Source organism: Sceloporus occidentalis, unplaced genomic scaffold (assembly GCF_023333645.1).
Source record: "Sceloporus occidentalis isolate IW3139 unplaced genomic scaffold, rSceOcc1.0.p SCAF_10, whole genome shotgun sequence".
In the NCBI taxonomy this organism is placed as follows: domain Eukaryota; kingdom Metazoa; phylum Chordata; class Lepidosauria; order Squamata; family Phrynosomatidae; genus Sceloporus; species Sceloporus occidentalis.
The window spans coordinates 32139820-32154925 of NW_028316990.1; the positions used below are offsets into that span (position 1 = coordinate 32139820).

The window sequence follows — 15106 nt, forward strand, 5'->3', positions numbered from 1 at the left end:
ATCTGTTGCCTGTCAGTATTATTCTATTCACCTAAATCTTAGTTTTTCATTATAAGAGCTAGTAATTCCTTGCTGTTGATTGACTTATTTGTAAGACCATCTGATATATCAGTGTTACAGTGTTTTGTAAACCCAAAGGCAATGCTTATATCAGAACAAGTAATATGAACTAGGGAAGAGTGAATCTGTAAATCACTGTGATAAACTGCTTAGCAGGCATTTGTATGTTTGCATTACATAACAATTCAGTATCTCACTTGCATTAATTGACTTACTTAATATTAGGATGTTGAAATTCTCAGTTTTTCCATCCAGCTTTACTTTGATCTCACCTCTAATCATGTCAACTATGTGTTAGGATTGGGATAATCCTGCCATGATTATTGTGCCGGGGGACCATGCTATGTATCATATGTATGATCCAACTATAATGTATGGTACAGTGCGCCCATGCCATTCAACTACCTCCATGAGGACAATTACTTTCTCTGCTTTGTCACACCATGAATATAACAAACACAGGGGCTCTGAGGGCAAATGGCATTTTTGACGATTGCACCATGCTGGTTATTTCTGGCTCTCTGCCATCTCTGCTTCACAGATCTGCCCCTGTCTCAGCCTCCTCCATGTCTCCATGGTCTGAGTCTTCTGACTGTACCTCTAAGTCAGGCCCAGGGCAGACAATGATAGTACAACACTAATGTAGTACATAAACAGAGAGGAGGAGACTTGTTCCCCTGCACTGGCCACCAAGGCACCAACCTATGGCATTGGCGTCTGAACTACCACATACATGTGGCTGCCTTTCACATATCTGGAACTCAGAACACACTGGCAGCAACTCAGCAGGTCAGCCACCCAAACCCACAAGAGGATGATTCATCTATTCAGTCAAGAAAAGATCTTCCACAGATGGGGTACACCTCAGGTGGACCTTTTCACTGCCCCAACGATGCTCAAGTGGCATGGTTCTGCAGCAGGGGCAGAAGAAGACAGGGCTCAGGGGAGCATGCCTTCCTTTTCTAATAGATAGATCAATACCTGTTTCCTCCATTCCTGATTATTACCAAGGTGTTATCCAAGATCAGGAGACACTGAACCAACTCCACCCTACCTCAGCTACCTAGGGCCTCTTTCAACAGAGACTATTTTGCTACATCCCCCTGAGTTCTCACACACATACCTACCTTGAGAGAATGTGTGACAGGCATTGTAGAGCTAGTACTAGCCTGTCTGATGTGCTTCCACACATGCACACACACCAAACTGTTGTATGCAGTGATTCATGGCCCATTCCATTCTACTTGCATATGTGTTTCTCCACATGCAGGGGGCCGGATTGGGCCAAACTCGGGGTCATGACCACCAGGTGCATCAGCAATGGGGAATGGGGCTAGTCCCCTCCCCTCCCATGCATTCTTGCAACAGGCGAAGGAGTAATATGAGCTCCACTTACTGTCATCTCCAGACCAAAGAGGTTCCCCCTTACACAACCCCTCCCCCCAAAAATTCAGACAAAACAATATATATCAGCCTAAAAAACAAAAACTGGGGAAATCAATTATTGCCAATGCTGACAGAATAATGGAGAATCCCTTTTTTAAAACTGGGCATTGGAATGGAGGATCCAGAAAAACCTCCCAGGACAGATATTTCCAATATTTGGGCACCACAACCAAGAAAACTCAACCTAGAGCATCCGATTTGCCAGATCTATCAAATACAACAGGACAGGAATACAGTCATAATAATATTACTGAACCCATTTTTCTCCCCAGGTCACTATTAGAAAAAAGGAATTCAAACCAAAAGAGGCAGTCTTCCTAATACAGCTACTTACAGGTAGGATGCTTTCAATATCTTCCGACGCTAAATAATTATGCATTGTAAAATGTGATTTCCAATTATTCTCAGTCTTCACAGAATCAGGGACGGTGTATAAATTTGTGATTCCCCAAAGAGGCAAATGTAGAACTAATCTGAGGTGTCAATGGATATTTCTCATTACAAGATCCATCCTAACCCTCTTGGAGTAGGTTTGAGTAGAAGTTGCCTTCAAATAGTCCAGATGCATAATACAGGATGCTACCAGTATTGTTGGTGATGTATTCGTGATCAGGGTGAAGTAAAACAACATTTGTTGTCAAAAACATCACCTAACTCTGCACAGATTTACATAGATTTCCCCATAAATTCACATAACTGCTCTATAATCCCATAGAGACTTGCCTCCTGTTTGAGACCTTTAGGAGATGCCCATTTGGTCCTGCTACCTTTAGAGGCATTTCTATTTGGTTGTGAAACAAAGCTTTCTTGGCGACTGTTCTCACGTTCTGGAACCAGCAAGACATTATTGTTATTCAGGCAGAGTTTTGCAGTTGACCTGCTGCTGAAGGTGGGTTTGTGGCTCACTGAGTGTTGTACTTTTCTTAGAACTATGTGTTTATATGATGCTTCTAATTGTTTTAAATGGTGCTTTAAAATTAATAGAGAATTGTTATGTATCTTAGTGGTATTTTTGTTGTATGCCACTTAGTTGGCTTTGACTTGTGGTGACCCTCTTTTGGGGAGATCTGCAAGGGACCCTGAAGCAAGACTAATATTCAGTTTTGCAAACTCAGGACAGTTAATTTCCTTTCCTTTTTAAAAATCTACTGTTATTATGAGCTGCCTTTAAAAAAAGATGAGCTATAAGGCAAACAAAAACATAAATAGTCTGCTTTTCTTTTCTTTTTCCTTGGATCCTACTGGGCCTCTGTTAAAACAGAAGAAACAAATGAATCAAGACAAAGTTTAAGGCAGTTTGTAATGCTTTCTCACACCAGGATAGCCAGAATAGGTTCCTTACATCACCTTCTGCCTTCTTCTCTTTAGCCTGGCGAGGCCAAGGATTGAACCTGGGACTCCCATTTCCATTCAAGTATCATCACCTGCAAGCAAGCAGTTAATTTGAACCTTTATTTGGAATCATATTGATAGTTGAAATTTGTTTTAGATTTTTATCCAAGCCACCTAGGCCTTCAGCTCTGGAATAACTAGAGAGAAATATTGATGAATAGGTAAAGTTGGTTCTCTTTGATTAAGTTATGTTATCACTTTAACGTTGTTTTAACAGAACCCTGGGATGCCAAAAGAGATTTACACGAACTGGAAACAAACCCTGGGGTGGCCAACATTTAAGTACATGAAAACCCAAGACTGGATTATCATGTGTACAGTATCTACTGCCAAGGAAGTACTAACTGCTCCAGCTAATGAAATTCTTAACATCTGATCTATATGCACACCTAGGAGAGTAATTCTTTTGGAATAATTTGGGCCCTCAAATGGGAGAGAACCTGTTTGGAAAACATAAGAAAGTACAGGTTACCTTAAAGTGACTTGTGAAAATATTAGAAGATCCTAAACTACAGCTGTGATCCATGTTGGGGCAATAACTTAATTAGACCAGTTCACGAGAATTGCACCATGTTCAGTTTGACTTAATTATGGTAGTGTTCAAACAAAGATGTTGAAATCTTCCTTATAGTCAATGTTTTCCCATATTCTTCTGTTAGAGTAAAAACAAAAGATAACAAAGATACTCTGTTTTGCATCTTTGGGACATTTGGGTATTTTCCTCAAGCATTTGTGCTATTCCACTCACAAAAAACACCCCAAAGAAGCAGATGTGTGTGTTTCATTCATCCCCCAATTTGATCCAGTTGGAGGAAGCAGGAATATGATCAGTATGCCAGAGATGCATTTAGTGGGATTCACAGGAATATTTTCAATGTCACTGAACAGAACAAGGGCGGCATGTCTCCTGTCCAGTCCTGCAGGATGTTGTGGACATGGTTTCCAATGGACTGTGTGTAAGGCAAAGGCTTATGACTTGTCAGGAAATGTCCTATACCTTGTCTTTTTGACAATGGGCACAACCTGTTTCTTGCTAGCTTAGAAGGCAGGGCTAAATATTAATGTCCTATCACCACTTTTGGAGTGCCCTGCCAAACTTGGGTGTTGACTGTTGTCTTAAGACGCCAGCTGACCAGTAGAATGACTCCCCATAAATGCTGATAAATATTTATCCTATAATTTTCTTATAGCCTGCCCAAGTTGGCAAACTCAGGATTGGCCCTGGAAATGACTTAAACCAATTCAACACAAGTTGAAATCTAGCCATGGAAACCAGGTATTGGTGCCAGTCGCTTGTCATATTAACAACTGGTTTGATTAGTGCTGTGGCAATCGACTACATATGGCAAGTCTTCAACCACACCTTTTGCTCCTATATTTTAGTTCTCTCACCAAATAAATAATGGAAAGGTTCTGCCATGTCTTGAAAATAGTTTATTTATTTGTATGCTTGCAAATAGGAAAAAGGCCTTGGTGCAATGTAGCTTCTAACCACTAGGCAACACAAAGCAAATAGTTCACGTTGTTGATTCTGTATTCTATACTGAAAGTAGCCCACATAACTGAATATCTTGCACATGTATATTTAGATTAAATGTTAAAATATCAGTTTAGCCTATGTGAGTGTTTTGGAAAGGGGAGATATTAAGTCTTCTGAGCAACAGTATAGTGCTCTGCTAGAATACCCAAATTCTCAGCCTTGTCTTTTATTACTGCCCATCCTCCAGCTGACATTGAGTAAGGGGCAGGGATGATGGGGATGACAGCTGTAGATGTTATAATTGGAATGCCTAGGGAGGATTTTACGTATGTGTTTTATGTATGTGTGTGTGTGTATGTGCATACATGAGCCCACTTGCACACATACATACACACCAAATATTAAAATGCTGTAGCAAAACCTTCCTGTTTATGCCTTCTTCAGCTGCCCTAAATCAAAGAGTGCTATAGCCAAGGTGACAGATATAGAACACAGAGCACTGGATATTCCAAAGCAAATGAATGAAGGTACGTCTTATCTTTCGGTCTGAGACCATGTGAATTTGACACATTGCATCTAGAGATCTAGATGTTATCTCCCATTCCTTAGATCCTATGGCATTTATGTTCCAGTAGTTGACAAATCAGAAATATGGGCTTTAATGTTTTGAAACTGAACAGGTTTGCAACTGGTTATCCTGGAGACTGCAGACCAAAACGCACAATTGGGTCAGTTATAGTAGATAGCATCCTAAATCCTTGTACAGATTATGCTACTTTCCTGCAGATAAAATTCTGTTTCATACAATAGGTCCTTCTATTGTTCATAAAGCTATGAGTGTTCCTGAGATAAATCCAGGTAATGCAGGGTGTGCCTTCATACAGCTTGGCTATAGCATATCGATGACGATGGCAGCTGAACTATTTTGCTCATGGAACCAGGATAAGGCCTTAACTCTCAGCTGTATGTTTGGCAGTTTTTTTGTAAAATGAAATGCTGCAACTTTCTGCAATTTCTAATTGTTATTATTGTTAAGTTTATTATACGCCAGTTCCTAAAAAAGAGAGATTCAAGGCATTTTACAAATAAAATATTAAAAAGGTAAAAACAGCAATATCTGCATAAGATAAAAACAGCTAAGAGGATGAAAATGTCAAGGTGGCGCAGGTCTAGTTGAAGAGCACATCTCATAGGTGAGAAGACTACTGGCTGCTGGTACACTTCCATGCTGAATTCAAGGTGCTTGTAATAACATTGGAAGTGTTAAACATCTAGGGATCGCAATACTTAAGCGAATGCTCCTTCCTTTATGTTCTGCCCAAGGACTGAGGTCTGCAGGGATGGACCATAGGAGAGGGCCTTCTCAGCTGTAGCATCTCAGTTGTGGAATGCCTCTCCTTGGGAAATCAATTGTTGTTAACTCTAGTTTCATATAGGCACCACGTAAATACATGTTGATTTATTACAGCCATTACGCCCAAGGTATGGGCTTGTTCATAATAGGAGTTTCTGTGAAAGTGTTTTATAAAAACTAATCTTTACTTCCTCGAAAGGATAGATTGTGGTTAACAGTCAGCTGCAAGATGTCAGGATTCCCATCCAGGTTCCTCTGCCATAGATTTGTTGTTGTTTGAAAGTAGTGCTTATCATTGATTAAAAGTGCTTTCAGGCCTCATTCCCACTACCTTTTAAATCGGATCATGAATCGTTTTGAACCAGTTCAAACAACCCTGGTTCCCACCTAATCCAAACTGCTGAAGCGATTCCGAGAGGGGGGCCATGCTCCAGACCCATTTAACCCACGTCTTCTGGATGCTGATTTTTTTTCTGGTTCTTTTTTGACAAATCAATTCAGCGCAAGTGTGAACCACAAGCGGATCGGAATTGATTCATATTTCCCCTTCGGCAGGCTGGAACCGATTCATTTGGAACTGATTCATTGGTGAATGGGAACCAGAAGTGGGGCTTTTTGGTGCCAGAAAATGATAGGAAATGCGATTGGGGCAAATGTAGTGGGAACATGATCTGATGCCGAATCGATCCATCGATTCAGATGGCACACCGATTTATCTGTAAGTGGGAATGAGGCCTCAGTTACCGAAGCCTCAAGCTTCTGCAGCCTGAGAGGGAATGCAAGAGTCTGAATGGGGTGTGTGGCTGTGAAGAGTGTGAGTGTGAGTGTGAGTGTTTGAAGCCAGTTCCAGCAAATGTTGGATGAAGCTGGGTTATTGAGTTAGCTAGAGGCAGGGCATCACACAGAATAACACCAATCCAATCCTGGTTTGGAATCATAAATAACTTTATGACTGACAAAGTCAGTTTTGCTAACTGAAGGGTTATTGGCTGCATAAGTATGAATACTCATTGTTATCGATGGGAAAGCCTTGCCAAGAATAAACTGTCTCCAAATGGAATTATAAATCAGATATAGTACCCACTGATGTTTTTTTTCTTCTTCCTTTTAATGCAATAGGCCAGTTTTTCCTCTTGTCTGGTTTAATCTTTCGTGGTTGACACTAATCTGTTTAGAAGATTTGTTAATAAATACATGCAGCTGCTTGTTAAGGCTGCGCAATGGGTGATGACACGAATTGTTCACAGGTGGCAAGCTTGTAAAATATGCAGCTCGGCATAAAGGATTTCATAACTTAGAAAATTTCTGTTTTGGGTGAATAGCACCTAAAAATGTTCCATCTTCCTAAACTTCTTTTGTGTTTCAATCAATTCTGCTAACTCCTCCAAGTCACATTTTAAAACTTGACAAAAACCTGCTAACCACCAGCTTATACACCAAACATCTTAGGCTAGATTCTCTAACCATGCTAAATGATAAGGAGAGCGTATTGAATTTTACTTTTAAGCTTTCCAAATTACTTGAACAGCTCAATTAATCCATTATTGTCTCTTGGTGGCATGGATTTCGATGGAACTTGAACACAAGTTCTCTCCAGCAGTTGAATACATTTTTTCCTTTACTAAATCAAAGCTCCCCAAAATCCTAACAATTCTCTTGCTTCGAACTTCAGTTGGAATTTGAAACAAATGGAAAATATCATTAGCTCCTGCTCCTTCTCCAATTCTACCTCTACGATTACACCCTGATTTTAAATGCATTGATAAATTTTATCAGGTTAGAGACTGGAAGAATAAGGTTTTGTATGTAATGAGAGATTTCTGTTTAAATGGTAAGCCTAAACCAACCAGCTGCTATTAAATAATATTGCCCTTTGGAGTGCAAATGCATCTGAGGAAGCAGACTTAAGTCTACAAAAGCTCATGCAGCCAACTTTCTTTCAGTTAGTCTCAAAGGTGCTACAAGATCTCTCAACATGATTGATTGATTGATTGGATTTATATCCTTTCTCCCAAAATGGGATTCAAGGTGGCTGAAGCATCTTCTGTGAGTCACCTTGGGTCCAGTTTAGGAGAAAGGTAGGTTATAAATACAATAACATTGTATTAAAAAAAATCTAGCTCCAGAAATGTTACTCTTTTTTTTTACTTTAACAGCCAGCTTCCTCCAGCTAGCTTGGCTAGTAGCTACTAGAGCAGTGATGGTGAACCTATGGCATGCGTGCCAGAGGTGGCACTCAGAGCTCTCTCTGTGGGCACATGTGCCGTCGCCCCAGCACAAGAGTTTGCCAGAGTTTGTTACTAGAAAGCTAGAGGGATGTGGCACTTTGCAATAAATAAGTGGGGTTTGGCTTGTAGTTTGGGCACTCGGACTCTAAAAGGTTCACCATCACTGTACTAGAGGTTCAGCATTTATCCATGGATGCAGACTCTTGATGCTGGTCCTGGCAGATCCTACTCAGCCTATATGTCTAATGTAAATATTATTCAGAAAGCAGGATGAACTTTGTCATGGCACAAAAAGGTCTTGGTAATTAAGGGTGGAAATGTACACAATGTCTGCTGAAGAATGTGTCATCGTCATTATTATTAAGCTTTATTTATAAAGCACTGCAAGTCTATACAGTGATGTGCATACCATTAAGTTAAAATAACAAAAATAGAAATAGAAACCTGCCATAGGTGTACATTCTACAAAAAAACAGTTAAAATTAATACATATGTTAAAATTAAAGCACTAAGATATACAGTGGGCTCTTCCCTTATGTGGGGGATCCATACCCACATAAGGGAAAAAAGGAGTATGCTCAAGCCCCATTGAAAACAATGGGGTGCATGCACATGGAGCAGCACGGTGCACGCACCATGGGTATGCGTGCCATTGTTTTCCCTGCAGCGTGGCTTCAGCGTAAGCTGAAAGCTGCGTATGGCGCACTCACATATGGCACGGGCGCACTGTAATAACTCAAGTTAAAATAAGCGTAAACTAACAATCATGTAATGTCTGAAAAAAACTTCCCTAAACAGAGTTGTCTTCAACTCAGCTTTGAAGCTGGTTAAAGAAGAGCTTTGGAGGTCACTAACAAAAGTTTATAACAGATATGGAAAGGGAGGGAGAGCCAGTGGAGGGATGACAATAAAAGAGAGATGTGATTGAAACAGTGAGCAGACATGATGATACAGTGCGCCCGTATCATACGCAGGCACCTTTTACGCGTGTGATGGAAGTTTCAGTGGTGCGTGCGCCTGCACAAGCCCCATTATTTTCAATAAGCCTCGAACATACGCACTATTTGCCTTACGCAGAGGGGTCCGAAACAGATCCCCGCATAAGGCAAGGGCGCACTGTATTTGCAGCTGAATGTTAAATAAAGATTTGAGGGTGGAGGTGGAAAAGAGGAAGCCTTGTCAGAAGAATTTACAGTGATCCAGTCATGAGGCCACTAGCGCATGGACCAATATCTTGGCAGTGGAAGCCGAAAGAAACGGTCTAATTTTCGTGATACTATAAAGAATGAATGAATGAATTCATTATGGCACATGGCCAGCACCAAAATATAGCAAAAATACACAACATATAACATCAGGTGAACTGCCGTAGCACAAATAGATATACATTCTACTCCAACACAGATGTATATCCTCTATATATCCAAGTAGGAGGGGAGAAGATATTAGAAAGAAAGAATCGGCACACCTTGTCTGTAGCCTGAATCCGGGGGATCCACAACAAATAAGAATAAAAAGATAAAACCGAGACTACAAGCTTCCTGAACAGGTTGAAAATGGATATTGTTGACTAAAATAGAAAAGGAATATTAGATAGTTGATTTCGGTGGGAAGACAAGTAACTCAATATTGAGCTTCGAACGATGGTGAAGCATCCAGTCGAAAACAGCCGCAAGACAAGATAAAACTTGCTGTTCAACAGCCGGAGAGAGTTCAGGGGTGGAAAGATGAGTTTCACCGGTGTACAGATAGTAATGAAGGCCAAAGGAGCTAATTGGATTACCAAAGGACAAGGTGTCAAGAGAAAACAACAGGGGCCTACATACTTGCATACACAGCGACAGTGCTTGTTCCAAAGTTTGGGTGGGTCCCCAAATCAATGAGATATTGTGAAGGTTTGAGACAGGCCTTCAAAGGCGATGTTATCAGGTTTTGGGTGATTTGCAAATGTGATGCCATCCGTAGATGCTTGCACAGTGCCTAGTTACTTTTGCTGCGACCCACTTTCTATGGCCTGCTCAAGAAGTTTTGTTGCCTGAAGCTGAACAGCAAACATTCATAGCTAGCCAAATCCCATGTGTTAAAAATCATATTGGTACACACACACAACCCACTGATTACATCATTTTACAAACGAAGAACATTATGCCCTCATTCACCCAAAATGTAATATCTAAGTAGTGTAATTACTTGCATTACTTCCATGCTCTGGGGTGGATGATGCACATCGCTCTACAGAGGACCTCTGGCTCTTTCCAGATTTACTCTGTCATATTACAGTGTTGTATGCATTATTCTATAATTTTATATCACGTTTCCTGAATACATTTTTGGTACATATTGTGCCGGTTTTCTAGATTATTACAAGTGTAAAATGTTAGACATGTTGACATTTTGACCACTGTTTTCTTTCAACTAATATATAGCATATTTGGAGAGCTGGTTCCCAAAAATCCTTGGTCTGTTGATAATATATATATGTTGTTGTTGTTAACTTCCCTCAAAGTGACTTTGACTCATGGTGACCCTATGGACAAGACATCTCCAGGATCTTCTGGGGTATTAGCTATTCCTCCTAATTTGGTATCATCTGCAAATTTGATAGGCATGCCTTCTATTCCATCATCCAAGCCATTGATAAAGATGTTGAATAGCCCTGGGCCCAGGAGAGAACCCCTCTGGACACCCCACTGGTCACTTCTCTCCAGGATGAAGAAGAGGAGCCATTGCTGCCATTCAACCAGTTACAAATCCACCTAACAGTTGCATTGTCTAGTCCACATTTTACAAGCTTGTTTGCAAGAATATAATGGGGGACCTTGTCAAAGGCTTTACTGAAATCAAGATACGTTATATCTAATTGTTGGGTTCCTTTGGGTTCCTAAAATATCTTTGGATGTACTTCATCTGGTCCCGGATACTTAAATCTATTTCAATTATCCAGGTATTCCTGTACAACCTCTTTACTTATTCTGTCCTGCGTTTCCCCAGTTGTGTTCTCTACTCCGTTTTCCTCAGACCTTTTGTGAGAAGAACGAGACAAATACCTTGTTCAGTGGTTAAATATAAAGATGAACAGATAAGGTTATCAGTTTCTAAAATAAATTACTAGTTGTGTGAGCCTCACATTCATAGTTCAGGCCAATTATGTCTTGCACTGTTCCAACTAAGCATCTTTATGTTATGCAAGACCTACTGTCATATTATTATGGTTTGCCAATAATAATAATAATAAGGTTGCATTTGGGGCCCTGTATTTTAAAGGCAGAAGTTCAAGAGGTGTTTGACTGTGTGCCAGATAGGATACAAAACCTTTTCTTTAATTGTACAGCATTTTTATTGGTCTGGCTCATAAAAACATACCATAAACTACCTGACATGACATAAAACATGTAACATTTACATAAATAACACCCGACATTTAACCCCCAGCTTTATAACATTAAATTAATAAAAGCAAACACAAAAACATATCCTTCCTAATCTCTTCACTTCTGTTTAAGATGTGCAAGTTTTCTCAACAGATGAAATGTGAGATATGTGATGCCTCGTGTGTCACAAATATTCAGTAGGTTGGTTTTCTTTATGACTGAGATATTCGTTATGACTTATGAGTATGAAAAATGCTCTTTATGGGAAGAAATATGCCTAGATTGCAGACATTCTATGAAATATAATGTACCTAGTTTGGAAATATCTTTGTGTTTTAATAAACCTCCACAAGGAGCATGTAACTGCATAAGCAAATTGCTTTACTGAATAAACATATTAAAAGAGATGTAAAGGCACACAGTTTTTCTTCTCTAGCATACATTTCCCGAAAGTCCAATGCTTACATTTAAAGCTTAAGGAAGTGTTGATGTTGATCTGCCTACATTTGTTTGCAACCTCGGGAGATTAGGAAACAAAAATTATGAAGTCTACGAAATGTTGAGTTAACATAAACCAAAACTGCAGAAAATGAGTGTAGCTTTGCTCAATGTCTTTAAAAAAATTCCAGGTTATGCATATGGCAAAGCAAGTTGGACCATTTGTTTTGAAAGACAGGGAAATGCACTTCTCTGAGATAGTCATAAAATCATAGACTCATAGAGTTAGAAGAGACCGCAAGGGCCATCCAGTCCAACCTCCTGCCATGCAGGAAATCCCAATGAAAGGATCCCTGACAGATGGCCATCCAGCCTCTGCTTAGAGACCTCCAAGGAAGGAGATTCCACTACACTAGTACTATCTGGTCCACCAAGGAAGGCTTGACATTGCAGATTATTATTTAAACATTAGGCCTTTCAGTTAAAGCAACTCACAAAAATAATACAGAATCATAATTAGGACTTTATCACATGAAGCTAAAAAATGGAATTTAGCAGGATAAAATGTCTTTGGCTGGTACTTACCAGACAACGTTGTTGCCGTCTTGCTGCTGCCTTGCCATTCATTACTGTAGTGTACCTTTTCGTTGATGGGCAAAACCTATCAATAGGCTCTCAATCTCACTGCTGTTCCATTACTGCCTTTGTGCGATAGGTCTTGTGCGATAGATTGTCTTGTTAAACCAGGTCTCCCCCATCCTAGATCTATGCATTTCATTTTTTCTGTCGAAGTGCAGTACCTTACTTTTCTCCGTGTTGAAATTCATTTTGTTAGTTTTGGCCCAGCTTTTCTAATCTATTAAGGTCTTTGATCCTATCCTCTGGGCTATTAGCTGTTCCTCCTAAATTGGTGTCATCTGCAAATCTGAACACAGGGCACAGGATATTCCATCGCAAATGAATGAAGGTGCATCTTATCTTTCAGGCTGAGCCATGTGAATTGGACATGTTGCATCTAGAATTCTAGATGCTTTCTCCCATAGCTTAGATCAGTTATAATAGATAGCATCCTAATTCTTTGTACAGATTATGCTTCTTGCCTGCAGATAAAATTCTGTTTGTAAGTCCTGCTAACGCTGTGTTCCTGAGATAAATACAGGTAATGCTGGGTGTGCATTACAGCTTGGCTATAACATATTGGTGAAGGTGGCAGCTGAACTAATTTTGCTATTGGATCCAGGACAGAATTTTAACTCCCAGCTGTACTTTCGGCAGTTTTTAAAAAAGAAACACGTGGCCTGTTACAGACAGCCAAAATAAAGCTATTTCAAGTCACTTTGGAGGTATGGTATTTCAATGATACATGCGTCCTAAGAGTCCAAAGGCCGCACCAAAGCCACACTCCAGTCCTAAAGACTGGAGTGCAGCGTTGGTGAAGCTTCCAGACTCTTAGGACTCATGCATCATTGAAATACCATACCTCCAAAGTGACTCGAAGCAGCTTTATTTTGGCTGTCTGTAACAGGCCACTGCAACCTTTTGAAATTTCTAACTGTTGTTGTTGTTGTTGTTGTTGTTGTTAGATACTGGATTCTAAAAAAAAAGAGACCCAAGGCATTTTACAAATAAAAACATTTTAAAGGTAAAAGCAGCAATATCCCCATAATATAAAACAGCGAAAAGGATCTGGAGTGTGTCCAGAGGAGAGCCACCAAAATAGTGAAGGTATGAGGATAGATTTAGGGACCTGGGTAACTTTAGCCTGGAGAAGAGACGGTTAAAGAGGTGATATGGGAGCCCTGTTTAAGTGTTTGAAGGGATGTCATGCTGAAGGTGGAGCAAGCTTGTTTTCTGCTGCTCCAGAGAATAGGACCCAGAACGATGAATGCAAGGTACAAGAAAAGAGATTCCACTTCAACATTAGGAGGAACTTCTTTACATTAAGGGCTGTTTAACAGTGGAAGACGCTCCCTTGGAGAGCAATGGCGTCTCCTTCCTTCATTATATTTATTCATAAAACCAGCACCAGTATGTATACAGGCCTAAATGCCCTAAAGCACCAGATCCTATCTGATCTTGGAAGCTTAGTACTTGGATGAAAGATCACCAGTTAATACCAGATGCTGTTCCAGATCTTTTTCACTGTATTATGGAGATATTGCTGTTTTTACCTTTTAAACATTTTATTTGTAAAATGCCTGGAATCTTTTTTTTTAAAACCGGTTTCTAATAAACGTAACAACAACAACAACAACAACAACAACAACCGCATTTAGAAATGTCAGAAAGTTGCAGCATTTCTTTTTGCAAAAGCCGCCAAATTATAGTTGGGAGTTAAGAGTCTATCTCAGATCCATTAACGAAATAGTTCAGCTGCCACCTTTGCCAATATGTTACAGCAAAGCTGTACAAAGGCACACCTTGCACCACCTGTATTTATCGCAGGAACACGCATAGCTTTAGGAGTACTAGCAGGACATACTGTATGGAGCAGAATCTTATCTGCAGGCAAGAAGCAGAATCTGTACAAAGAATTAGGATTCTGTCCATTAGAACTGACTCATTTCAAAAGAAGGGACTGGCAACACTTCTGAGCGGACCTTGCCTAAGAACACTATGTGAAGTTTATGAAGTTACCACAGGTGACTTAAAGACACATATGCACACACATTTATGCGTATGTGGGTGACTAACCATAACAAGACATTTAAAGACAGCGAAGGCAGTGATCAACATACAAATGAGTTTAACATGCCTTCTGAAATCCATATTGCTATTACAGTGACTTTATCATCCACACAAGACTGAACGCCCGAGGCACAGAGAAACCAGTGCTGTTGATTTCTAGATAGGCTAAGCAGAGATCAGAGAGATGACACACTTGTATGGTCATTAGAGCCAATAAAATAGCTGTCTGGAGAGGTTTATTAAGGCTTATAACTGAAGGATATCTTACATTAAATGGGGTGCTGTCCTGATTCCTGTTGTTTATCGGCACACGTCTGTTCATGGATTATTCATATATCAGTCCAATTTTGCAACATCATATATTTTGGTTTGCTTTATTCCTTTTGGGTGTTGCTTTTAATGTTATGTTTGAGTTTATATTGGATCTAGTGGATCTGTTGATTGTAAGAGATGATGATGATGATGATGATGATGATGATGATGATGATGATGAAATCAATATGGCTATTATTACTATTACTACCAAACCTATGGTTCCTTATGTACAGTGGACCCTTGTTATCCGCTGGGCTTTGGTTCCAAGATCCCTGTGGATAACAAAATCCGTGGATGCTCAAGTCCCATTAAATATAATGACATAGCAAAATGG

At 39.9% G+C, this 15106-nt stretch overlaps 1 protein-coding gene across 1 annotated transcript in view; it reads left to right on the forward strand.

The window, feature by feature from the left end:
- VWA3A (von Willebrand factor A domain containing 3A) overlaps positions 1-5385 on the forward strand; it is a 30886-nt gene extending 25501 nt beyond the window's left edge. The window contains exons 33-34 of the mRNA XM_089540415.1: positions 1779-1842; positions 3116-5385. Coding sequence (XP_089396541.1) covers positions 1779-1827 — 49 coding nt within the window. The 3' untranslated portion in view covers positions 1828-1842; positions 3116-5385. The remainder of the gene's footprint in view (positions 1-1778; positions 1843-3115) is intronic.
- Positions 5386-15106: the final 9721 nt, after the last annotated feature.